This window comes from Schistocerca americana, chromosome 6 (assembly GCF_021461395.2).
Source record: "Schistocerca americana isolate TAMUIC-IGC-003095 chromosome 6, iqSchAmer2.1, whole genome shotgun sequence".
Classification (NCBI taxonomy): Eukaryota; Metazoa; Arthropoda; class Insecta; order Orthoptera; family Acrididae; genus Schistocerca; species Schistocerca americana.
Genome location: NC_060124.1, coordinates 400,447,314 through 400,474,574, shown reverse-complemented (window position 1 = coordinate 400,474,574; position 27,261 = coordinate 400,447,314). Strand labels below are relative to the sequence as shown.

Here is a 27,261-nt window from a genome sequence, read left to right as displayed (position 1 = left end):
ATTAAAGTCTCAGGATGCCAGACATAGTCTGCAGTTCGTTAATGATGTGACTGAGCGCCCTTCATTTAACAACGACTTGTTTTCTGATGAGGCTCATTTTCACCTGAATTGTCACCTCAATAGGCAAAATTGCTTCCACTGTAATGCAACGAATACTAAGAAAAAGCATGAGAAACCCTTTCTTTCGCTGTAAGCTACTGTATGGGCTACGAAGTCGGGTCGAGGAATAATTGACCCGTACTTTTTCGAGGACGGGAGCGATCTTGCAGTTACGGTGCATTCGGAACGTTATGTGACGATGTTAAATGACTTTTTACTGCCTAAATTACAAAACGTTCCTGGATATAACCAAATAACGTGATTTCAGCGGGACGGAGCCATAGTATACAAGTCCAATGCGTCTGCAATGCGAGTTCGTGAAATTTTCTCTGGTAAATTGATTTCCAGGAGGAATGAGGTAAATTGGCCCCCATGCAGTCCAGACTTGCGTCTCATCGATTTTTACTTATGGGGATAAGTCAAATCCAAAGTGTATGTCAATAATCCGACTTCTATGGAGCAACTAAAAAAAAGTAGCAATAGCGAAATTTCAGCCATCTCAGTAGGTTTAAATGACGTTATTTGTAAGAAGAAAATTCCTAAATTGTATATTTCGATAATAAATACAGATTCTGCCGACAGTCTTTAACCTCTGTTTTATTTTCACACGCCAGTTATAAACTTTCTTTTGAGACACCCTCTATATTCAACACAGTTCGTCAGCCTGGAAGTTTTAACTGAAGTAAACAATGGTCGTGACCGAGCAAGGTGGCGCAGTGTTTAGCACACTGGACTTGCCTTGGAGAGGACACAGGATCAAATCCGCGTCCTTCCATCCAGGTTTAGGTTTTCCGTGATTTCCCTAAATCACTGCAGGCGAATGCCGGGATGGTTCCTTGGAAAAGGGCACGACCGATTTCCTTCCACATCCTTGTCACAATACGAGCTTGTGCATCGTCTCTAGTGATCTCGACGGGACGTTAAACCCAGTCTTCCTTGCTTCCAACTTACAATGTATGATACTGTTACTTTTTTAAAAAAAATAACAGTTAATCTGAAAACGGCCCAAGACTGAAATTATACGACTGTGCTGAGAATAATAACTAATGTTAAGAGTAGCAAGTGGTTATGGAGTTATTACAGATAGTGCCGTAGATTGGCCGATGATATACCACGCAGCTCATGACAAGCTTTCTGCAAACAGTACTGGTTTAAGTCCGAAGCCTTAGTTTAGCCGATGCTAAGCTAAGAGGGGCACCAGGGATGCCATAGTGTGAGACTTGTACACATTTTGTATCACAATTAGACTAGCGAAAACTGGCACGACTGACAATGCATGAGGGAAAAGGGGATGGGGGCGCCAAATAATAACTCGCTTGTTTGGAAAAATGTCCTCGAACTCACCTTGTCTACAGTTGTAATCATATTGTTTTATACATTATTCTGAATGCCCCCAAAGCTTCTGTTCACCAACGTGCTTTTTACATGGCTTGAAATTATCCCTAATAGTCCTGTAGTATCGGCAAAGAACGGTGGCATACATTAACCGCCATACATATTTTACATGCTCCCCTACAAATTTTAGATACTGGAAAAATGTGATGGATAGTACTTATCGCAAGTGCGCTATCGATTGCTGTATCGTTCGATAGTGATATCAGGCACTTTGAGTCGATTTTTATATGGCTTATAAAGGAAGTGCTTGAAACGGCACGCGTAGTGTTGAAGGGAAAGTAATTGTTTGGCGATTTTCATATGCAACTTAGCCTGTTTAAGAATGACTCACTACATCTGAACAATATATATTAAATGTTTGTGACAGATGTGTCATTGGATGAAGCGTCTATGCTATCCTTTCCAAGCTTTCAGTAATAAAACTCCTCTTCCACTTCATACTGGATTTATTGCGTGCTAGGAGTCTGATCTGCACCAATCTCAGATCTACTGGATAAATTTTCGAGAATGTCCCAGACGTATCCTTCGTAATGTCTAATAGTCATCTCAGAATGGTAATGTGCACCTCACTTTTTCCCAATACGAGTGGAACATTGTAATTCTTTTTTCAGAATCGGATGGTGTTTGCATTCCCTTCTCAAGAGGTTTTCTTCTTCAACACTTCCTCTGTGATAATACACTCCTGGAAATGGAAAAAAGAACACATTGACACCGGTGTGTCAGACCCACCATACTTGCTCCGGACACTGCGAGAGGGCTGTACAAGCAATGATCACACGCACGGCACAGCGGACACACCAGGAACCGCGGTGTTGGCCGTCGAATGGCGCTAGCTGCGCAGCATTTGTGCACCGCCGCCGTCAGTGTCAGCCAGTTTGCCGTGGCATACGGAGCTCCATCGCAGTCTTTAACACTGGTAGCATGCCGCGACAGCGTGGACGTGAACCGCATGTGCAGTTGACGGACTTTGAGCGAGGGCGTATAGTGGGCATGCGGGAGGCCGGGTGGACGTACCGCCGAATTGCTCAACACGTGGGGCGTGAGGTCTCCACAGTACATCGATGTTGTCGCCAGTGGTCGGCGGAAGGTGTATGTGCCCGTCGACCAGAGACCGGACCGCAGCGACGCACGGATGCACGCCAAGACCGTAGGATCCTACGCAGTGCCGTAGGGGACCGCACCGCCACTTCCCAGCAAATTAGGGACACTGTTGCTCCTGGGGTATCGGCGAGGAGCATTCGCAACCGTCTCCATGAAGCTGGGCTACGGTCACGCACACCGTTAGGCCGTCTTCCGCTCACGCCCCAACATCGTGCAGCCCGCCTCCAGTGGTGCCGCGACAGGCGTGAATGGAGGGACGAATGGAGACGTGTCGTCTTCAGCGATGAGAGTGGCTTCTGCCTTGGTGCCAATGATGGTCGTATGCGTGTTTGGCGCCGTGCAGGTGAGCGCCACAATCAGGACTGCATACGACCGAGGCACACAGGGCCAACACCCGGCATCATGGTGTGGGGAGCGATCTCCTACACTGGCCGTACACCACTGGTGATCGTCGAGGGGACACTGAACAGTGCACGGTACATCCAAACCGTCATCGAACACATCGTTCTACCATTCCTAGACCGGCAAGGGAACTTGCTGTTCCAACAGGACAATGCACGTCCGCATGTATCCCGTGCCACCCAACGTGCTCTAGAAGGTGTAAGTCAACTACCCTGGCCAGCAAGATCTCCGGATCTGTCCCCCATTGAGCATGTTTGGGAGTGGATGAAGCGTCGTCTCACGCGGTCTGCACGTCCAGCACGAACGCTGGTCCAACTGAGGCGCCAGGTGGAAATGGCATGGCAAGCCGTTCCACAGGACTACATCCAGCATCTCCACGATCGTCTCCATGGGAGAATAGCAGCCTGCATTGCTGCGAAAGGTGGATATACACTGTACTAGTGCCGACATTATGCATGCTCTATTGCCTGTGTCTATGTGCCTGTGGTTCTGTCAGTGTGATCATGTGATGTATCTGACCCCAGGAATGTGTCAATAAAGTTTCCCCTTCCTGGGACAATGAATTCACGGTGTTCTTATTTCAATTTCCAGGAGTGTAATATCCCTTTCAAGATGCGTAAATCTTTTTATGTTCCTGCAATGGAATCTTTCTGGAATGATTTTCACGGCATCAGTGTAAAAAAAAATCTGCCCAGTATTTAAGTATTTAATTTTACGATGTAACCGCCTTCCTGGCGATAATGACTGTCGAAAAAATAAATATATCAAAGTAAAAGTCTTTACGAATATTAATGTTGAAGAAGGCAGCTGAAATAAAAGTTTTTTAAGTTGGACGGATGTTACTCAAAATATTGGCATGAACTTCTTTTCGTTGCTCCGCTGCAGTTTTATAAGCGATATGAAAAGCGACTGTAGGTGCCTGAAAACACCATCGAACGCTACACAAAGATGGTCAGGTCCTGCAGAAAGTGTCATCACTTCTGTCTCTAAGCTGGTTGTAGGTTGTGTTCCAAAAATGAACAGCATAGGAACAGAAGTGATTACACTTTCTGCAGGACCTGTCCATCATTTTACAGGACAATGCTCAAGCACGTACAGTGCAAGATGTTACTGATGTGTTTGACTGATGGGGCTGCTAAGTGCTACACCACCTACTGCACACCCCTGACCGAAGCCCTCGTAAGTTCAACTCTATTTCCAAACTGAAGGAAACACTGCACGGCATTCGCTTCAGAACTGCTACAAATTCGTCGGACATGGACCGCGCCGCTCGAACCGTCAACACAACTGGCACTTCTAAGAGTATCTTACGACTTCCACATCGGTGGCAACGGGTTATACACAATACTGATGACTACTTTGAAGATCAGTAAAACTTTGGAAGACGTATCTATTTTGTACGACCTGTAAAAATATAGTTGCCTCTATTAAAGTTCCCAAACTCGTATCTGTCGTTTTCATGGAAAAATAAGTGAAATGAGCCATATAAGCAATGTTGATTACTGTTTTGTTAACCGCCCTTGTACTGTCTTATCCCAAGTAGTCTTACCATGTTTCCTGCCTCTGATATTAGTACATTGTTTTTTAGTATATACGGAATTTCAATATACAGGGTGGTCCATTGATCGTGACCGGGCCAAATATCTCACGAAATAAGCGTCAAACGAAAAAACTGCAAAGAACGAAATTTGTCTAGCTTGAAGGGGGAAACCAGATGGCGCTATGGTGGGCCCGCTAGATGGCACTGCCATAGGTCAAACGGATATCAACTGCGTTTTTTTAAATAGGAACCCCAATTTTTTATTACATATTCGTGTAGTACGTAAAGAAATATGAATGTTTTAGTTGGAACACTTTTTTCGCTTTGTGCTAGATGCCGCTGTAATAGACACACACATATGGCTCAAAATTTTAGACGAACAGTTGGTAACAGGTAGGTTTTTTAAATTAAAATTGTGTGAACATTTTATTTCAGTTGTTCCAATGTGATACGTGTACCTTTGTGAACTTATCATTTCTGAGAACGCACGCTGTTACAGCGTGATTACCTGTAAATACCACATTAATGCAATAAATCCTCAAAATGATGTCCGTCAACCTCAATGCATTTGGCAAAACGTGTAACGACATTCCTCTCAACACCGACGTTTCTGAGATTCCAGATTCTCGCGTAATTTGTCTACTACTGATGTGCGGATTAGCCACGACAGCAGCTAAAACACCTGCTTGGGCATCATCATTTGTTGCCGGTCGTGCTTGACGTTTCACATGTGACTGAACACTTCCTGTTTCCTTACGTAAGGTAACTATCCGGCGAACGGTCCGGACACTTGGATGATGTCGTCTAGGATACCGAGCAGCATACATAGCACACGCCCTTTGTGCATTTTGATCACTATAGCCATACATCGACACGATATCGACCTTTTCCGCAATTGGTAAACGGTCCATTTCAACACGGGTAATGTATCACGAAGCAAATACCGTCGGCACTGGCGGAATGTTACATGATACCACGTACTTATACGTTTGTGACTATTACAGCGCCATATGTCACAAAGCGAAAAAAGTGGTCCAACTAAAACATTAATATTTCTTTACGAACTATACGAATGTGTAATAAAAAATGGGGGTTCCTATTTAAAAAAACGCAGTTGATATCCGTTTGACCTATAGCAGCGCCATCTAGCGGCCAACCATAGCGCCATCTAGTTTCCCCCTTCAAGCAAGACATGTTTCGTTCTTTGTAGTTTTTTCGTTTGACGCTTATTTCGTGAGATATTTGGCCCGGTCACGATCAATGGACCACTCTGTATATTCCAATTGTCTGACTAAACACCTTATTTACATTCTCAGTTTAGTTCTGTATTGTGAATTATAGTAACTGCGAAATGATTATGCGTCTTTATGTCAAACGATATAACTGACAGTATGACAGAGTTCTTACATATTTTTAACATTATAAAATACAGTACATTTGGCGCTTTTTTGTTGTTCAGTTGTCTGTAAACGAATAGTACTAATTACAGTTAAACGAATCGACGGTACATGTTCCTAGCACTAGACGAACGTACTATCAGCGAACAATTTGACATGAAGTTGTTGAAAATTACATTGCAGAGCTCAAGGTGAAATTACATATATGGGCCCGATCTAATGACATAGCAGTAAATCAAATGATCCAAATTGGCTTCGAAATCGTATGAAAAATCGACGGTAACGTTTCAATTTCCAGAAAGTACCAGTCCCTCTTTCCCGCTATTCGATTATTTTCCATCATCAGAATCTTTTTATTGCATTTTTTTTTGTATCTGAAGTTCTGTTTTAGTATAACTCGCTGACGGTTGTTCCTGTCATGTGCCGAAAGTCTTCCACTTCATCTGACTACTTCTCCAAAATATCCGCTACTGTTGAAAACTGCTCTTTCACATAGAAGTCGCGAATTTTTCCCGTTATAAACAGTGTGAAAACACACGGAGTACCAAATTCTGTTGTCTGCCAAATCCAATTTGTTTGGTGAATCGAAAATTGGAGTTTATTCGTCGTTCTCTTCAGATTCGTTATACTCCGATTAAAATTATTTTGTGACTGACGTTCTTTCTCGAGCGCCACGGTTGCTTGCTGCGCGACCTGGCTTATAGGTACGTAACAACGTCTCCCTCCCACGACACTGCAATCTGTCACAAAGTAATTTTAATCGGAATATAGACCCGCATCTAAACTAAATTTAATAGGAATATAGAGCCTCAGACTGTATTCCTAATTAGTAATTGCAGATCTCTTTACTGGCAGTAATACGGAATTTCTTGCGCCCTATTCTTTTTCGGCTTCACAATAAGCATGTGCTCTGATGCTTAGATCTGCAAATCCAACCAGCTATGTACGGAGACAAAGATTTCTTTAACAGACAATTGAATTCTTCTGTTACAGCATGGCAGACTCCGAAATTCATAGAGCCATCGGACCACGCAGATTTCACCTTCACAGAGAATGAAGAATCCCCAGGTGGCATCATTATTAATCTCAACGAACATGCCACGCCCATAATCGCCTTAGTCAACTACGCAGGTAAGACGTCTATCATGGGTTTAGCACATAGTGCTTAATGTAGTTCGTTTTGCGTGCTTCTGTATGATACTAACCATTAATAAGTTTTCGACTGTGTTCACGTTTTCAATTTCCTTACTTGTTCTTCTCTTTGATAGAGTAAGGTTCACTTGGAGACACTTTGCGGGAGAGTTGTCAAATTCTGTAAAATAAAAAAAAGGAGTGACGATTGATATCTTCTTTATAACAATACTAGCTGAGAAACCGAACTGCGTTCGCAGTGAAATATCGAAGAAATTTCAATGTATTCGTCAAAACATCTTTGAAATTATGCAGGAGATTCGGTGCGAAATGATCTCGGAAAGTTTCCGTATGCTGGCCGCAGCTGCTTCGAGAATCTAAAAAAGATTTTGTAAGCTTCTCTTTGGCAATGCCTCTTGATAGCTCTACAGACGGCTATTGTTCCCGCTGTCAAAAGCGCTGCCAGGTGTCAGTGATTTTGCCGGCCTAAGTGGCCGAGCGCTTCTAGGCGCTACAGTCTGGAACCGCGCGATCGCTACGGTCGCAGGTTCGAATCCTGCCTCGGGCATGGGTGTGTGTGATGTCCTTAGGTTAGTTAGGTTTAAGTAGTTCTAAGTTCTAGGGGACTGATGACCTCAGATGTTAAGTCCCACAGAGCTCAGAGCCATTTGAACAATTTTTTGTCAGTGATTTCCTAAAGCTGGCTCGACTGCCGGAGTGTCTCAGTAGCAAGAATGCACGACGCGGCATTTTTCACACATCTCAATGTTTATTACGTCATACTTCTTTAACTATGTGTTTGACAGTGACATATTTGTGTATCTACATTCAGCAGCATACGCAGATACTGTCTGCAAAATACGTTCTGAGTAGAGTTACACTAATGGCCATTAAAATTGCTACACCACGAAGATGACGTGCTACAGACGCGAAATTTAACCGACAGGAAGAAGATGCTGGGATATGCAATTGATTAGCTTTTCAGAGCATTCACACAAGGTTGGCGCCGGTGGCGACACCTACAACGTGCTGACATGAGGAAAGTTTCCAACCGATTTCTCATACACAAACAGCAGTTGACCGGCGTTGCCTGGTGAAACGTTGTTGTGATGCCACGTGTAAGGAGGAGAAATGCGTACCATCACGTTTCCGACTTTGATAAAGGTCGGATTGTAGCCTATGGCGATTGCGGTTTATCGTATCGCGACATTGCTGCTCGCGTTGGTCGAGATCCAGTGACTGTTAGCAGAATATGGAATCGGTGGGTTCAGGAGGGTAATACGGAACGCCGTGCTGGATTCCAACAGCCTCGTATCACTAGCAGTCGAGATGACAGGCATCTTATCCGCATGGCTGTAACGGATCGTGCAGCCACGTCACGATCCCTGAGTCAACAGATGGGAACGTTTGCAAGACAACAACCATCTGCACGAACAGTTCGACGACGTTTGCAGCAACATCGACTATCAGGTCGGAGACCACGGCTGCGGTTACCCTTGACGCTGCATCACAGACAGGAGCGCCTGCGATGGTGTACTCAACGGCGAACCTGGGTGCACGAATGGCAAAACGTCATATTTTCGGATGAATCCAGGTTCTGTTTACAGCATCATGATGGTCGCATCCGTGTTTGGCGACATCGCGGTGATCGCACATTGGAAGCGTGTATTCGTCGTCGCCATACTGGCGTATCACCCAGCGTGATGGTATGGGGTGCCATTGGTTATACGTCTCGGTCACCTCTTGTTCGCATTGACGGCACTTTGAAAAGTGGACGTTACATTTCATATGTGTTACGACCCGTAGCTCTACCCTTCATTCGATCCCTGCGAAACCCTACATTTCAGCAGGATAATGCACGACCGCATGTTGCAGGTCCCGTCTGGGCCTTTCTGGTTCAAAAAAATGGCTCTGAGCACTATGGGAGTCAACTGCTGAGGTCATTAGTCCCCTAGAACTTAGAACTAGTTAAACCTAACTAACCTAAGGACATCACAAATATCCATGCCCGAGGCAGGATTCGAGCCTGCGACCGTAGCGGTCTTGCGGTTCCAGACTGCAGCGCCTTTAACCGCACGGCCACTTCGGCCGGCGGCCCTTCTGGATTCAGAAAATGTTCGACTGCTGCCCTGGCCAGCACATTCTCCAGATCTCTCACCAATTGAAAACGTCTGATCAATGGTGGCCGAGCAACTGGCTCGTCACAATACGGCAGTCACTACTCTTGATGAACTGTGGTATCGTGTTGAAGCTGCTTGGGCAGCTGTACCTGTACACGCCATCCTAGCTCTGTTTGACTCAATGCCCATGCGTATCAAGGTCGTTATTACAGCCAGATGTTGTTCTGGGTACTGATTTCTCAGGATCTATGCACACAAATTGCGCGAAAATGTAATCACATGTCAGTTCTAGTATAATATATTTGTCCAATAAATACCCGTTTATCATCTGGATTTGTTCTTGATGTAGCAATTGTAATAGCCACTAATGTAGTAGCCACTAGTGTAGTAGCAAAGAAGTAACAAATTTAAACGTCATGCACTATGAGACAGTTTTCAGGCATCTTATTGTTTATGACATATCTCATGAGGTGTGGTGGGTAGGTGGTTCTTACCCCCACAGCGATGGTTGCCTGACTGTAACGGATATGTGTATCGAGTTTGGCTGAAATCGGTACAGCGAGTTAGGAGGAGATGTGGAACATTTTTACATACATAAACACGTACATACTGGTACATATATTTTAAAACAGGTATGGATTTTCAAAACTAAAGTGTACACATATTTTTAGATCACACAAAAAATTACATTGCCCTTCCACATATCTAATAGATTGCACAAAATATTAATAATGCAGAAATATTCATCTAAAGAACACAAAAATTACATGTTTATAATTTTCAAAGGCTAATCATAGAGACTGATCCGAATAATTTCACTTAACTTTCGCCATTTTTAATAATTCAATTTCTCTCTCTGCTAATTTCTTCGTGACTGAAACATTCGCTCCACAAAGGCATTGGTACCAGGGATACCGAACAAAAATCCTACTAGTTTGAAAATATTTGGTTCACGTTGCTCAGTTACTGAAGAAAATAACTTAAGGCAGTTTGCAACATAATCACTATCTTTGTTCAAACTCCCGGGAAGGTAATGTCGGTGATTACTGAACTCAAATACTCGTAGGTTATCTACGCAACTATTTTCGCTTGGGTTAAGCAGTTCTACAGCCATTTCAAAATATTTGAATTAGCTCCCTTCCCATAGAGACAATGCTGCAAGAGATGCATAACGGCTGTCATCTGACGTATCATAACTTTTTTACAGATACTGAAGCATACTGCAATAGAAAATGTTAACGTCTTTAGTTACCTTTCTGCTGTAGGGTTGAGGAGAGTTGGAGCTTGCCTCAAAATTTCAGCCTACTCCTAATTCACAAGATCAAAGAATGGTTTGGCTGGAACACAGATGTGATTATATATTTTCAGACTATATTTTCAACATTATTATCTAATCTGTCACTTGCAAAATTATGTACGTATGTTCTGATTGGAACATTTATCTTTCAGTAATTTAAGGTTTATGCTTCTCAGCAACTAACATCCGGCATGTGTTTTTCCAAAGTTCACATTGGCACTGTCAGTATACGACACATTATTCACATCCAAATGGTGTTTTTTTTAAAACTCTAAATAACATATCAGCAACTGCCATAGATGTTCCACAGCAGTTTCAATAAAGCCTAGAAGTTTACTTCTGTACTCACTTTAAAGGCTCAGAGTACCAGATACAAGCTGGGAACATTTTTCAATTGCTTTTGTTTGATGAATCGTTTTAGAACCAAAAAAAATGTTATCCTCAAGGCAGACACAAAGTCATTAACAGTTTTAGGAGTAAAAACGTTCTGCACAATCATTTCTGCTTTGGTGCATCCGCATGAAAGTTTGGAAGCAATTGCAGAATCTCTAAAAATATGGCACGTAAGTTTGTCTTTGCAGTCTAGACTTGAATAACTTAGGTTAAGTTTCACTGTGTTCACTAAACCAAGTTCAAATGCGGTGCTTTTATAATAGTCTTCTTTGGCGCTGAAGTTAACAAAATAGCTATATAGTTTATTTGAACTTCCTGAATAACGCTTTTGTTTAATTTTATGCACCGTGTGTTTTGCATGTTGCCTCAGGTCAGTTAGTCCACCGCCCAAAACACTGAAATGCCTCATACACAAATTACAAAACGTTCGGCTCTCCTACAATTCTGGCTTGACCCACGAAAACACATCTTCCCATAACTCGAGATATATTTGGTTATGTTTGCCTTGAGAGTTAAACTTTTTTTCACGGAGGATTCTTTGAGGGATCTCCTGCACGCTCAAATATTTTTAACTTCGAAGTAATTTTCTAGCGAAGACTAGCGGTTTAAGAACACGCTGCGAACCACAACTTAATCGGACTGGAGACGCTGGAGAAAGCATTATTCGTAGCATAGCCAGAAAGCTACATTTCTGAATATGTTATCGAATGAGTTCGAATATGAAGCGTTTGTAGCCCAATAAAAATCGACAATAATGAAAAAAATGACACCACGTTTGTTTTCTTTAGTTTCGTAAGGACCCTGGGAGGTATCGGACGGTACATTAGAGGACGGTTTATGTGCGATTCTCTTGTAACGTAACAGATATTTATTGAAAAATGTCGTTTCCTTTTAAGAGCAAACAGTTGATAGTAAACTGTAGAAGATCTTACCTTTTACAGCAAGCTGTCATACATAAATCTACTCAGCAACGCGCAGTTTTGTTTGCTACACTTCCAACCAAATCAGTAAATGTGGAACTTATATGAAATGTGATACGTACATTACTTAACGTAACAAATGAGCCACCACACCTGTAGTTGGAAGGAACACCTCACAGACGTGACAATAAAACGTCGAAAGCAATAAAACAACACAGAAGAAACGAGTTCCAAAATTGTTGCTACATCTGAGCCGTAAACGGCAAGAATCTTCAACACATTTGCTTTCGCCTGGAAACAGCTGCATTTACAAAAATATTAGCTCATTAGAATATCGTGTGAAGTGTAAGAACGTGCGAATAAGTAGACTTCATAAGAAACTATTACGTGTCAAGTAAACTGCCTACCGCAATAATAACAGACAACAGAAATACGTATTTCTCATGCATGAAATATGTGTTTATATTCTCTTGATTTCAGCAGAGTTAACCTCAATTATACACATATAAGAAAGTATTTCTTCACGTGTAAGTTGTAGCTTATTGAATCAGTAAGATTCGGCTGTTTTTATATTTATTTCACAATAATTCATGCCACTTGGTAATTTACTGATGTATGCAACTTAAAAATATAGTAATTATTTCATTAATGAAGTAGGAATATAATTAAAAGTAAACAGTATCCTTACGACGCATGTGACAGTTCTTACCGACTGGAGCGCTAGTATAGATCCAGCCGTGCAACGGTTGCAACTTTTCCAGCAGGTAGTGTCACGACTGTATTAGACTGTGCTGAAACGGTGCAGTAGTACAGCAGGGCATCTGATATTGATGAAAAAGTACTACTTACCAATAGCGTCACTTGCAGGAGCTGCAGTGAAAAATTTAAATATTGCGCTTTTTTACTATTTCTGTATAGAAGTAAACTAAACTAGTTTTTTACTGTGTTCACTGCTTTTAATTTATTTACTTGTTGTCTTTGCAAGCCGGCCGGAGTGGCCGAGCGGTTGTAGGCGCTCCAGTCTGGAGCCGCGCGACCGCTACGGTCGCAGTTTCGAATCCTGCCTCGGGCGGGGATGTGTGTGATGTCCTTAGGTTAGTTAGGTTTAACTAGTTCTAAGTTCTAGAGGACTTATGACCTCAGCAGTTGAGTCTCATAGTGCTCGGAGCCGTTTGAACCATTTGTCTTTGCAAGAGGTACGCCCACATGTAGCTTTCATAAAAATATGATGGCGTAGCAGGATCTTCACAGACGAGCTGAATGCTACAAGCTGCGTTGGCAATAGTTGGCCGGCTTCCTGCGGCCTCTGGAAATGGTGCTATGGTGATGTGGCATGGCTGCCTACTGCTCCTGCGAAATCTTCGCGGAGTTTGCCAGACTTTTTGCGTGCATCAGGACGCTAAATAACTTGCAAATCAGAGAATACACATACGCGATCTTCCCAGACAGTCTGTATCCAGTACATTTAAAACATTTAAATCTCACGACGGGATCATCAGACCTATTAATCACGGATTATGATGAATCTTAGGTGCTGTATGCTTAGAGGAACATGTCCTGAGGACCTGGCTCGCGGCTTTTTCGAGAAAATCGATTTTGGCGTGTTATGAGTACTATAGCATTACTACTACTTAAAAGGAGAAATTGATGTTTTATAGCTAGCAGTATTAAACTCGTTGTTAATGGACTAGTGTTTGTAGAGTCTCTGTTTGTATGTCTGTGAAGGAAGCTATCTTGATCGGTGTCGAGTACTCCCACAGCATACGTAATTTCGTACACGTAGACAAGTTAATCTCATGGTGGAGAAGCAGCTGCCGACTCCGACGGTTGCCTGTAAAATTCCTGAAATATAAGAGAAAGAAAACTTCTATAGGATCTTCTCGAAATGGAACACTGCCATTCGCATTTGGTCATTCGATGATTGTCTGCGAGTGAAATGAGTTCTTTTTAGCAGAGAAAACTTTCACTATTCTTTTGACCGTCTTATTGAAGCAGGTTCTACAGCAGACATCGACCGCCAAATGTTCCAAGTCCCATACAAGCTTCTAGTACATAACAGTTCATCACAGAATCCTTTAATCACAATTAAATACGTGAAATTACCTTTGAAATGCAACAGACTGTAATATGAACGTTACTAAACTCCACATTAACATTACATATCACTGAGAATCTCAAAAAACACACATTGTCCAATATGGCGACTAACAATGACTGTTTCTTTGCACACACGTCCTCTCGTTACCCTGTCTCGTAACAAAGTCCAGTCACATTCCGATTTTCTTACTTTTCTTCGCTCGCCATTGAGCAACAAGGAGTCTAGGAATAAACATTTCGCTTCCGCAGGCGAAACGCGCCACCTAGCGATATATCTTCACTTTAAACCAATAACAATAGAAAGGTTACTGAGCCGAACAGTTTCTTCCGCCAGCTAATACGGGAACGTTAATCGTATTTCGTTCAAGCAAGCCTAGTTCGGGGGGTTTGGGGCTACCACGCTGCCAGTATAGGTTCAAACGCAGCCTGTTACCTTTCTTTCCACTTTCATCCTACAGAATATCATTACATAGTAATATCACAAGAAATGATTCAGAAATAGTCATTTCCACCGTAGTAATTTCATTAACAAATCAATCACTACACCACATTTTCTTCAGATGTGTGTTCTGTTTGTTGTTCATATTAAAATTCCTCATACTATAACAGCTTCACAGACTTCTCAGCGATGTACGAAATATTAGCAGCTGCTGAAGGATTCTAAGTACAGACGAAAGTACTCATCGCTAATCTCGACCTCCACTACTTAATTAATATCGATGAAAGTTGTCTACGTTATTGTTTCGTAGGTGTGGCAGATTATTCGTAGATGAAAGACAAGTATGCACCCGCAACGTAGAAAATATCCCACCCAAATGTACTCTTAGTTTGTCAACCCTGTGATTTTTATTTTTTCCAAGGCAGGTTAAAATTTTCACTAAAAAATTCTCCCGGCTTGCTAAAGAGTAATAGCGAAATCGCTTCGAGGGAACATTCCATAATAAAACACCTTCTTTAATTCTGCATCAGTTTAGGGCACTTGCTTTCACGAGACTGATAAAATACGCGCCGCAGTTGATCGAAGAAAGAACAATATTTTTTAAATTTAGACGAACTATCTTTTGCTGTATCGCTTCTGTTACGTCCACTTGCCTCCAGGGCAGTAGCTTTCACTAAATATGCGTTATGATCTACGAATTTGTGTTTCGGGTGCTTCTGCGCAAATACAATCTGGAGTTATGTTCTAGTGAAGCAAGCGATAGCGAGTAAGACGACTCTGTAATTTACTCTGCAACAAACGGAATACACACTTGAAGAAAGTTTGCTGCAATGATTTATTTATGGAGAATTACAGTGAAAAAATGACTATTTTTGAGTAATTTTACATGACATATATTATTTAATGGTATTCTGTATCATGAAGTTGAAACAGAAAGTACATACATTCGGGATTTGAACCTGTGCCGCCAGCATGATGGCCGTAAACTTTGGGCGCTACGCTCAGTTGCTCTAAACACGACTTAAGTTGCAGGTGTAGGGGGTACCAGTATGCATGAAAGGCCAACGTAGATTATCTGTAGGGGCCGTCGCATGAAGAGTTGCCAGCCAGGTAATCGGGAAATGTGTCTCTACAACATAACTAAGATATTAAAATTCCTGATTAGCTGGTCTGATGATGCCTTTGTCAGCCAAAGGCAACAATGCCTTCATGGGTGTGGGGATCCCCTGAAAACATGGTACTAAGCTGGAGACTATTTGCAAACGAGACATCCTCGACAAACGCAAGCTAACTTATGTAAAACTGAGAGGAAAGCATTGCAGTGGACATATTTAAGTAATACAAAAGCAGCGTCAGACATACGTCTTAACGAGTGTATGGAGACTCGGTCCTACACCTAGCGAAACAGAAGCGCTCGAGTGAATGACGCAGACGCTCAAACTGGTGGAACTCCAGGAAAGGACCCGGGCGCGCAAGTAACTTACGCTGACTATGTGAACTTAGTATAGCTAGACTAGATACTGACTGGCCCTTAGACAACATTAGTCATGTAAAATCTGTGATTGGAATAAAATAGATATTAGCTACAGCATATTGTTGTTGTAGTCTTCAGTCCAGAGACTGGTTTGACGCAGCTCTCCATGCTACTGTATCCTGTGCAAGCTTCTTCATCTCCCAGTACCTAATGCAACCTAAATCCTTCTGAATTTGCTTAGTGTGTTCATCTCTTGGTCTTCCTCTACGGGTTTTACCCTCTACGCTGCCCTCCAATACTAAATTGATGCCTCAGAACATGTCCTACCAACCTATCCCTTCTTCTAGTCAAGTTGTGCCGACAAACACCTCTTCTCCCGAATTCTATTTAGTACGTCCTCATTAGTTACATGATCTACCCATCTAATCTTCTGCATTCTTCGGTAGCACCACATTTCGAAAGCTTCTGTTCTCTTCTTGTCTAAACTATTTATCGTCCGTGTTTCACTTCCGTACATGGCTACACTCCATACAAATACTTTCAGAAAAGACTTCCTGACACTTAAATCTGTACTCGATAGTAACAAATTTGTCTTCTTCAGAAACGCTTTTCTTGCCATTGCCAGTCTACGTTTTTCCAGTTAATTTGCTCGCCAAATAGTAAAACTCATCTACTACTTCAAGTGTCTCATTTCCTACTCTAATTACTTCACCATCACCTGACTTAATTCGACTACACTCCATTATCTTCGTTTTGCTTTTGTTGATGTTCATCTTATATCCTCCTTTCAACACACTGTCCATTCCGTTCAATTGCTCTTCCAGGTCCTTTGCTGTCTATGGCGAACCTCGACGTTTTTATTTCTTCTCCATGGATTTTATTGCCTACTCCAAATTTTTCTTTTGTATCCTTTACTGCTTGCTCGGTAGAGAGATTGAACAACATCCCGGGTTCGCTTCCCGGCGGGGTCAGGGATTTTCTCTGCCTCGTGATGACTGGGTGTTGTGCGATGTCCTTAGGTTAGTTAGGTTTAAGTAGTTCTAAGTTCTAGGGGACTGATGACCATAGATGTTAAGTCCCATAGTGCTCAGAGCCATTTTTGAATGAACAACATCGGGGATAGGCTACAACCCTCACTCCCTTCCTAACTACTGCTTCCCTTTCATGCCCCTCGACCCTTATAACTGCCACCTGGTTTCTGTACAAATTGTAAATAGCCTTTCACTCCCTGTATTTTACCCGTGCCATCTTCACAATTTGAAAGAGAGTATTCCACTCAAGATTGTCAAAAGCTTTCTCTAAGTCTACAAATGCTAGAAACGTAGATTTACCTTTCCTTAATCTATCTTCTAAGCAAAGTTTAATAATGATTGGAGGTTATTGATTGCCGTATGTTCCCTGTCAAGGAGACGACTCCTACAACTTAAAAAATAGATTTTAAATCCTTGTACTGTATTATTAGCGTTAGACAAATAGCGTTAGACTATCAGAATTGGACGTAAACTAGTACAATAACATAAGTAGAACAGGAATAAGGACTTGGATGTTTTTCAACGGCTCCACCACAGATCGACGCCGGTGGCAGAAACTTCTTTTCCATTAGCTTTACTGTCGTCTTCTTCTTAAAGAATAAGTTTCGTTAGAATTGGTTGATTTGCACATCACTTTATTAAGTAATAAAGTCTTCCTAAAACCGTGCGCGACAAGTTTCATAAAAGACATTTTGTGGTAAATAAGCACATCAAGTTGCTAAGAGTTTTTGTTTTAATATTCTGTAACTACATTTTCTAGCAGTAACTACGCAAACAGTTTTGTTCTGAATCCATTTTATTAAGCCACTAGCGGTTTCGTGGCTTGTAACAACATCATCAGGTGCATTCCTGAACAATAACAAATCAGTAGGGATAGTGACTGAACTCCTACACATCAAAGCAATTACCGACCCATAAGCACCTAATTATGAGAAGAGATAAAACCAAAAGTGCACTTGCAACTATTAAAACGTGGTCAACAACATGGTAGACTATAAAAAAGCCCAATCTTCATAGTTAAAAACAGAACGTCCGTAGAGAGGAAAGCCAAGGGATGAAAAGTTGAGCGACGGTGAACATCCTATACCATGTTACTAGTGCACGCCCGATGGACATTACGGTTTTAATTATAAAGGAGTGGGCCTTCTATATTCTTCGCCAAGTTGTTTACCTTGTTTTAATATTTGTAAGTAAACTTCTGTCTTTGTTTTCTCATAATTGGGTGCTTATGCCTCTGGTACGACTTTCATGAATAGGCATTCGATCACTGTCATTGTTTATTTCTCGTTGTTTAGATAGGCACCTGATGATGTGACTACAAGCCACGAATCCGGTTGCGCCGTAATAAAACTGGTTCAAAATACAGCTGTTTGCGGAGTTTTTGCTAGAAACTATAATACTGGCCCGACCACAGGGTCGTTCGTAACCTGCCGGTCATCTTCTGACAGAATTTTTAAATTCTTTTCCATGCCGAATACCGCATGTCTATAATTTTAAAATACTGGCAAGTTTTTAAAACAAAAGCTTTTAGCAGCTTGCTGTAATTATCCTACAACATACTATCTACTTAAGTAATAAATGCATAAATCCAGCAAAATGCAGTTGGTGCATTGGCTATATGTTACTAATCAGTACTAACATACAATTGGAAATAAAGATAAATTCGTCCCTTTGTAAACGGGCCGTTTCGAAATAAATGGCGTCACATATGCAGGACTAATGACGTTCTTACTCTGCTCTGTAGACGGCTGGAAAGATTACTGACGTTGCCTAATTCGTCTAGCAGTAGTTTTATTGCAGGGTGCTCTTTCTCGTTTGGCACTACCGATGCTAGAAATGTTGTACTGTTCAAGTAGAACGCCTCAGATCAACACGGAGAAAATGGTTCTGAGCACTATGGGACTTAACATCTATGGTCATCAGTCCCCTAGAACTTAGAACTACTTAAACCTAACTAACCTAAGGACAGCACACAACACCCAGCCATCACGAGGCAGAGAAAATCCCTGACCCCGCCGGGAATCGAACCCGGGAACCCGGGCGTGGGAAGCGAGAACGCTACCGCACGACCACGAGATGCGGGCTCAACACGGAGAGAATGGGTGCTACTCTACTATTCAAAGTAACGCAGTTCTCGTAGAACTCAGTTTCTGTTCTGAAATATTTTTTCGCTTGGCTGTGCTATTCACATACTAAAGTCTGATTAAATTTACATGTTGATTGACACTTCACGTATTGGAGATGTCCTCCAATCAGAGCGCACCACGTCACAACAGAACTGTTGGCTGTTGCCAAACTTCCAGTTCCTTGTCCGGCTTTCTTTTTTCATGTGTCTGGAATTTTTGATCGCAATTCTTGGGCTTGCCCCCTTTTATTTTAAATTTCTTTAGACGCCATAACGATGCTATGGAAATACGCACTTCCAATACAAACAGAGTTGCCATATCTAGCCGGGATCTCGTCGGGACACTCTGAGATACGAGTGTAGAAACGACGTATAAAATTCATTTAATATAATTACTTTTTATTTACAACACAATTGCATGGAACTTTTTGGGACAGAAGTAATTGGTCCACCACATTTTTCGGGAGAATTTACCATTTTCAGCAAGTCTCTTTGCCGTTTTACTTGTTTATAAAACTCCATGCTAATCATCTTGTAGTTAAACTGGCACTGTTAGATTGATTTCACAGTCCCTGGCAGCAGTCGATTTCTTTCGTGAGTCTACTGGGTCAACATAAGCGATAATACTCTTTCCACAGTGGCATTATGTGCAGGAATAGAAAACAAATACTAGCATAATTTTAGCACTTTGCTATTTGTGTATTTTGGTTTCCTCAAGAAAGTAAATCCAACTTAACACAAACTTGTTGACATAAATAAAATGATCTGAGGCTGCATTTACATGTAGCGCTAACAGATGGCGTTACCTCAGTACTTGAGCCAAGCTTGTAAAAAAAAGTATTTTACATAACCGGGATAAAATTGAGTCTTGTCAGGATGTCTGGACAAGAAGGTTCATAACGTTGACGGTCCCGATATGTCGGGCCGATGGCAACCCTACATATGCAGCACTAACCAAACACTAATGGATCCTTCGCACAACATATAGCCGGCCGGTGTGACCGAGCGGCTCTAGGTGCTGCAGTCTGGAACCGTGCGACCGCTACGGTCGCAGGTTCGAATCCTGCCGCGGGCATGAATGTGTGTGGTGTCCTTAGGTTAGTTAGGTTTAAGTAGTTCTAAGTTCTACGGGACTGATGACCTCAGAAGTTCCATAGTGCTCAGAGCCAGAGCACAAGATACGATTCAGCGTCGGCAGAGACGTACCACGATACTAAATGGAGCTGTGAAGGGCAAAAACTATAGGGGGAAACAGAGATCTGAATACATCCAACAAATAACTGAAGAATGTAGGGCTGTAGAATGAAGGGCTGCTTTCGATGGAGGGGTTAGCACGGGAGAGGAATCAGTGGCGGGTCACATCATATCATTCAGAAGACTGGTGAAACAAAGAGAAAAAAAACGAAGTTTTTCTACATCTACATCTACATGGACACTCCTCAAATCACATTTAAGTGCCTGGCAGAGGCTTCATCGAACCACCTTCACAATTCTCTATTATTCCAATCTCGTATAGCGCGGTGAGAAGAATGAACACCTACACTTTCCGTACGAGCTCTGATTTCCCTTATTTTACCTTTGTGATCGTTCCTCCCTATGTAAATCGGTGTCAACAAAATATTTTCGCATTCGGAGGAGAAAGTTGGTGATTGGAATTTCGTGAGAAGGTTCCGTCACAACGAAAAACGCCTTTCTTTTAATGATGTCTATCCCAAATCCTCTATCATTTCTGTGACACTCTCTCCCATATTTCGCGTTAATACAAAATGTGCTGCCTTTCTTTGAACTTTTTCGATGTACTCTGTCAGTCCTATCTGGTAAGGATCCCACACCGTGCAACAGTATTCTAAAAGAGGACGGGCAAGCGTAATGTAGGCAGTCTCCTTAGTAGGTCTGTTACATTTTCCAAGTGTCCTGCCAATGAAACGCAGTCTTTGGTTAGCCTTCCCCACAACATTTTCTATGTGTTCCTTCCAATTTAAATTGTTCGTAATTGTAATTCCTAGGTATTTAGTTGAATTTACGGCTTTTAGATTAGACTGGTTTATCGTGTAACCGAAGTTTAAGGCGTTCTTTTTAGCACTCATGTGGATGACCTCACACTTTTCGTTATTTAAGGTCAACTGCCACTTTTCGCACCATTTCGATATTTCTTCTAAATCGTTTTGCAGTTTGTTTTGATCTTCTGATGACTTTATTAGTCGATAAACGACAGCGTCATCTGCAAACAACCGAAGACGGCTGCTCAGATTGTCTCCCAGATCGTTTATATAGATAAGGAATAGCAAAGGGCCTCTAACACTGCCTTGGGGAACGCCAGAAAGCACTTCTATTTTACTCGATGACTTTCCCTCAATTACAACGAACTGTGACCTCTCTGACAGGAAATCACATATCCAGTCACATAACTGAGACGATATTCCGTAAGCACGCAATTTCACTACGGGCCGCTTGTGTGGTACAGTGTCAAAAGCCTTCCGGAAATCCAGAAATACGGAATCGACCTGAAATCCCTTGTCAATAGCACTCAGCACTTCATGTGAATAAAGAGCTAGTTGTATTTCACAAGAACGATGTTTTCTAAACCCATTTTGACTGTGTGTCAATAGACCGTTTTCTTCGAAGTAATTCATTACGTTCGAACACAATATATGTTCTAAAATCCTGCTGCATATCGACGTTAACGATATTGACCTGTAATTTAGTGGATTACTCCTACTACGTTTCTTGAATATTGGTGTGACCTGTGAAACTTTCCAGTCTTTGGGCACGGATGTTTCTTCGAGCGAACGGTTGTATATGATTGTTAAGTATGGAGCTACTGCATCAGCATACTCCGAAAGGAACCTAATTGGTATACAGTCTTGACCAGAAGACTTGCTTTTATTAAGTGATTTAAGTTGCTTCACTACTCCGAGAATATTTGCTTCTACGTTACTCATGTTGGCAGCTGTTCTCGATTCGAATTCTGGAATATTTACTTCGTCTAATTTGTGAAGGCATTTCGGAAGGCTGTGTTTAGTAACTCTGCTTTGGCAGCACTGTCTTCGATAGTGTCTCCATTGCTATCGCGCAGAGAAGGCATTGATTATTTCTTGCCGCTAAAATATTTCACATACGACCAGAATCGCTTTGGATTTTCTGCCAGGTTTCGAGACAAAGTTTTGTCGTGGAAACTGTTATAAGCATCTCGCATTGAAGTCCGCGCTAAATTTCGAGCTTCTGTAAAAGATCGCCAATCTTGGGGATTTAGTGTCTGTTTCAAGTGCCATTAATACTGAGGCACTGCGGTTTATTAGTGGTGACACAAGTACGGAATCAAAGTAGTAATGTTATAACTATTAGAATTGTAGACACAGAAGACCATTTCTCATAGCTTTTAATTTTTTGTAAGAGAATAACAAAACGAAATTCAAGGAATAAAATCTCTCATATTGACTTCATTTACTTGCACAACTCCATTCTTGGGATCAGATGTTGCAAAGTTTACTGTAGAGCTCGGTGTACTGTTGAGGAAGACGTGGCAACATTGTCAGCGAGTATTTCTAATTTGCAGCTAATGAACATGCCCGATCTTTCACATGAAGTATGGCAAAGCATACATCAGTCGTGGTCTTTCCTGTTTACAATACATTCGCTTTTTCCGAGCTTCTCTTTCAGAGTAAGAATTTTAATAGCTTTTTGAGATGCTTTGATCATCCTCAGCAGTTTGGTCCCTCAGGAATTCACACACATTTGAACAGTTTCAACATCAGTATTTCAACAGAATCTTTACGATGATAGCAGTGTGGACTGCACGCTTTGGAATTACGTCGAATGCGTTCGTAGCATTAGCTGACTCTTGTGTAAGTCTCCCGGAACTTCGCTTCTCTGTAATTACGAAGTCTCAGTTGGCCCTTTAAAAGCTGTGACCACTCATTAGAAGCTTGTGTGTTATCTCTAAAAGCTATTCCAGGCTAAATGGAGGAAACCTTGACGAATGACACTTGTAAAACCAGGGGTAGGCACTGTTTCACACAAAGATCAAGTTAATCAAGTAATGAATGTCTGAAACATTTTCTCCTTGATTTGCACTTGGAACAAGGCTAGGATCATGCAACAGCATATCGGGAACACAACAGCATTGACAACGTGTTTTGTGGGGAAACGGCACTTGGAAAGTTTGACTTTTGCACTCTTTAGTGGTTTAACTAAGGTTCTACTTTTGTCAACTTTATCTTCCGACTAAATATTGTTAGCTACTATCCTTTTTTTTTAAAGGAAGTACTCAGTTCGAAAAATACCTTTGATTCAAAATTTCCTTCCAATGATTTGGAACTTTTTATTTTGTCATCCGTTTTATAATCTCCTTTGCATCGACTGTGTTACCTTCGCTGTCTGTCTGTAAATATCTTTATTTCTCTTCATCCACTGTTTCCTTCTTCTGCTCCTAAAATCTTCCCTAGTACCGCCATCTATCGTTTATTTTTCAAATAAGACATTGCAAACTAGTAAGAGCTGCATTAGCGTGGTGTGATATGTTTGTGGGGCACTCTTGCCAAGGTTATCGTAAAATCCTTATCAGTTTCGAAAGCGAAGATGAAACTCATTAGTGCAGCGAGCTTTTGAAACCCTCCACGTGGGGCTGATAAATCGGATCTACTACCTTGTAGATAGAGAAAATATTCGCTAAGGTCTATGGACCTACACATAGAAAAAAAAGTCTTCTTGTTAATCGTCGAACAAGACTGATTCTGTTTAGATACAATGGTCAATGACGTAACGATCCGACTATAGGCGCTAACTTCCGTGCTGTCATGCAGGAGCCACTGACCGCAAGAACGAATCAGTAATGTCGCATACGGTGATGTAGTCAGCGCTGTCGTTGGCCTACAGAGCTACAGGAAGTGTTTCGTGGAGATGTAAGCGGCAACGTTTGCGTGGTCTGGACGACGCCTATGTCTGACGAACGGTGTTTGCCTTGGTGAGTTGCGGCGAAAGCGAAAGCTGATGAGCTACGTGACTGTATGAAGCTGAACTTGATGGAAATACTTCTCCAAAAGTAAACACTGTAACAGGAGCAATATCATGCTCTACAGACTTCTAGCTGTATGTCTGGAATGACAGAGCTGGGTTATAACAGTTTTTTCCTCCCTTACCAATGTTCGCCTCCTGCCAGTCTTTATTTCCTTGTAAAATTGAACAGTCCGGAACCGCGCGACTGCTACGGTCGCAGGTTCGAATCCTGCCTCGGGCATGGCTGTGTGTGACGTCCTTAGGTTAGTTAGGTTCAAATGGCTCAAATGGCTCTGAGCACTATGGGACTTAACATCTGTGGTCATCAGTCCCCTAGAACTTAGAACTACTTAAACCTAACTAACCTAAGGACGTCAAATGGTTCAAATGGCTCTGAGCACTATGGGACTTAACATCTGAGGTCATCAGTCCCCTAGAACTTAGAACTACTTAAACCTAACTAACCTAAGGACATCACACACATCCATGCCAGAGGTAGGATTCGAACCTGCGGCCGTAACGGTCGCGCGGTTCCAGACTGAAGAGCCTAGAACCGCCTGGCCACACCGGCCGGCTTTTTGTAAAATTGAATCCACAATACACACAAAATTCCTCTACATACACAACACTGGCACATGTAAAATTAAAAGATATATATAATCAATTTGTCTTACATTAGTAAAATTGTAATGCTACACATAATTAGCGAGATTTTTATTGGGTAATAAAAAGGTTCTCTTTAACTGACAGCCAACTACAAGAATATGTACAATTTCTAAAGTCTGATTGAAACATACGTGCTCCAGAATGATCAAGTAAATCTATCAAATGTTTGTGTAATTTCGCCTACGAGAATGATTGTAAATAATTAGCTTGTTCAGTTAAGCAAGAGAAGGAAGCTTTTAACTAAGTATGCAAAGACTTCCTATATTCTGAATGTACACATGATATACTTTATTGGTTCGTTTCTATTAACTGTCAATGTTTTTCGTGACCAAAACCCGCCAGGGTAGCCGTCAGCGCTAACGCACTGCTTCCTGAACTCGGGTAGGAGCGACGGTCCTGGATCGAATCCGCCAAGCGAATTAATGACGAGGGCCGATATGCTGGCCGGTCTGGATGCGATTTTTAGGCGGTTTTCCACGTCCCGCTAGGTGAATATCGGGCTAGTCCCCACGTTCCGCCTCAGTTACACGACTCGCAGACATCTGAACGCGTTCGCAGTATTTCATGGCTTACACTAGACGCAGACAGCTGGGGTACATTAATTCCATCCTGGAGTGTTCAGGGTCGCGACATGAAGGGCATCCGGCCATCCTCAGCAACTAACACCACCAAATCCATAGTAACAGGGTCGACCTCGCATTGAAGCAGGACAAAAGGCCAAAGAAAATGATGATGTTTTTAGTGACCGAAGAGGTAAGCAAGGAAATTTTCCGTGCCTGATGACGTATATAGGTGTTGAGGATGCTGCTCCAGCCAGTAGCAACGTCTGGCTTTTCCGATCACAAAATTCACTGTTAAATTATGGGTGGCTGATAAATGAGTGATGAATCGCTGTAATTTTTCACTTTCTGAAAATCAGTTTTATGTAGTACAGTTCGTGGCACGATGTTGGGTATTAAATTCATACATCGTGCAGATCTCACATTCAGTTTTTTATTATAATAAAATGGGCAATCGTTTACTGATTATGAATTACAATGAATTCGCCGTACTACGCTCTGATAGTTAACCACTAACATATGTTCTTCCTTCCACAACACCAGTCATATAAGTGACCTTTCAAATAACATCCTTTCTTCTTTAATAGTAGCACATCGAATACACACACTCTTCAGCAGGTCCTTTCATACGTTACCCTTTGAATTTCACCAGTACATACTCAAGTTAAATCACATTCCACACAGATGATAAATTCTTTTAACGTCCACTATAGCAACTTTACGTATCTCTCTCACGCAACAAGTTACCACCAGCCGCCTAAGACTCCTTTACTCGTCTTACGACTCACTCACTTTCAAATGTGTACGCTTACTATATACGTCGCATACCCTCTTGTGCATGACGTGCATCGTGCCACCAACCAACACAATGAGCGCCATTACTCTCTCTCGACTTCACTGTCCTTCAGCTGTCTCTCTCTCTGATCGACTGATTTTATCATCGATATTAATTTATGTGGGCACAGAACTTAAATTCCGTAACATATGCAGGTCACTTTTACGTATATATAAATTTAACATTCAAAGAAAAATTTCGTCGCAAGGTTTTCTTCTCAAGGTGGCGCTATGGTTGAGGCACTGGACTCACATTATTAGGAGCACGATACATATCCATGCCTGGCATCTGACTTAAATGGCTTTTCTAAATTGTATAAGGTGCATGCTGGTCCTTCGAGAGAAAACACGGCCACTTAGTTGTCCGTAATGTCCGTTCCGAAACCCCTCCGTCTCTAATAATCTTGTTAAATTCTAATCTTGCTGTCGCTTTCTTTGGAGTGAACTGCATTAGGTGCCCAGAGATTTTTAGCCAAATATTTCTTTTCTAGACATGTATCACATTCTTGAAAATTCCCTGTAGCGTAGGCTCAGGGCTGACGATCTAAATAACGTATCGACTCTTTCTGATTGTACTTATTTTGGAGGACTATGTTTCTAGTATAATCGGAAGGAATACATTCGGAATAACATATGATAATGAATCTCATTTAACTAGTTTCTTTCCGCAGGGACTACAATGCCGAAAAGCTCAGCGGAGACGGACCTGAAAATAGTGTATGCCTGGTCGGACGCTGATAATATGTATACCATGGCGGTGACGGGATCCTGTGACTATGACAATGGTGGCACGAAACAGTTCGAGTGGAATGTCCAGATCGGTGATGAAAAAAATTCGGTCACGGTCAACCTGGTGAATATCAATGACAATCCTCCTCAGTTCATCAACCAAGAACGATCCTGCAAGGTCGAAGTAAGTATTCTGAAAGATCTCCTTATCATTGCAGTAGTGTTTATTAACTCCAAGTTTGGACTTAAATATGGACTAAGTCTTGTATATTCGATAAAAAAAACTGTGTTTTGATGTCAAATATCGCATATTTCCTTCTAGATACTCATGTGACAATAAATAATACATTCTGTTGCTTGCATATCAGCTAGATATAACGTTAACATGCTGATAGAAACATTCACTTGTTTTTTAAATATTGTTGGAACAGAGCTAGAGTCACATTAGTCACCAGTTTTAGTTTCAAAGTTTGAGCCTGACAGCTCATTGGTAGCTTTTGTTTATTACTTTCAAGA

The 27,261-nt window shown here is 41.8% G+C and overlaps 1 protein-coding gene across 1 annotated transcript in view; it reads left to right on the top strand.

Moving 5' to 3' along the window:
• LOC124619549 (cadherin-23-like) overlaps nucleotides 1–27,261 on the top strand; it is a 490,213-nt gene that overhangs the window by 40,927 nt on the left and 422,025 nt on the right. The window contains exons 3-4 of the mRNA XM_047146019.1: nucleotides 6,928–7,065; nucleotides 26,688–26,929. Coding sequence (XP_047001975.1) covers nucleotides 6,928–7,065; nucleotides 26,688–26,929 — 380 coding nt within the window. The remainder of the gene's footprint in view (nucleotides 1–6,927; nucleotides 7,066–26,687; nucleotides 26,930–27,261) is intronic.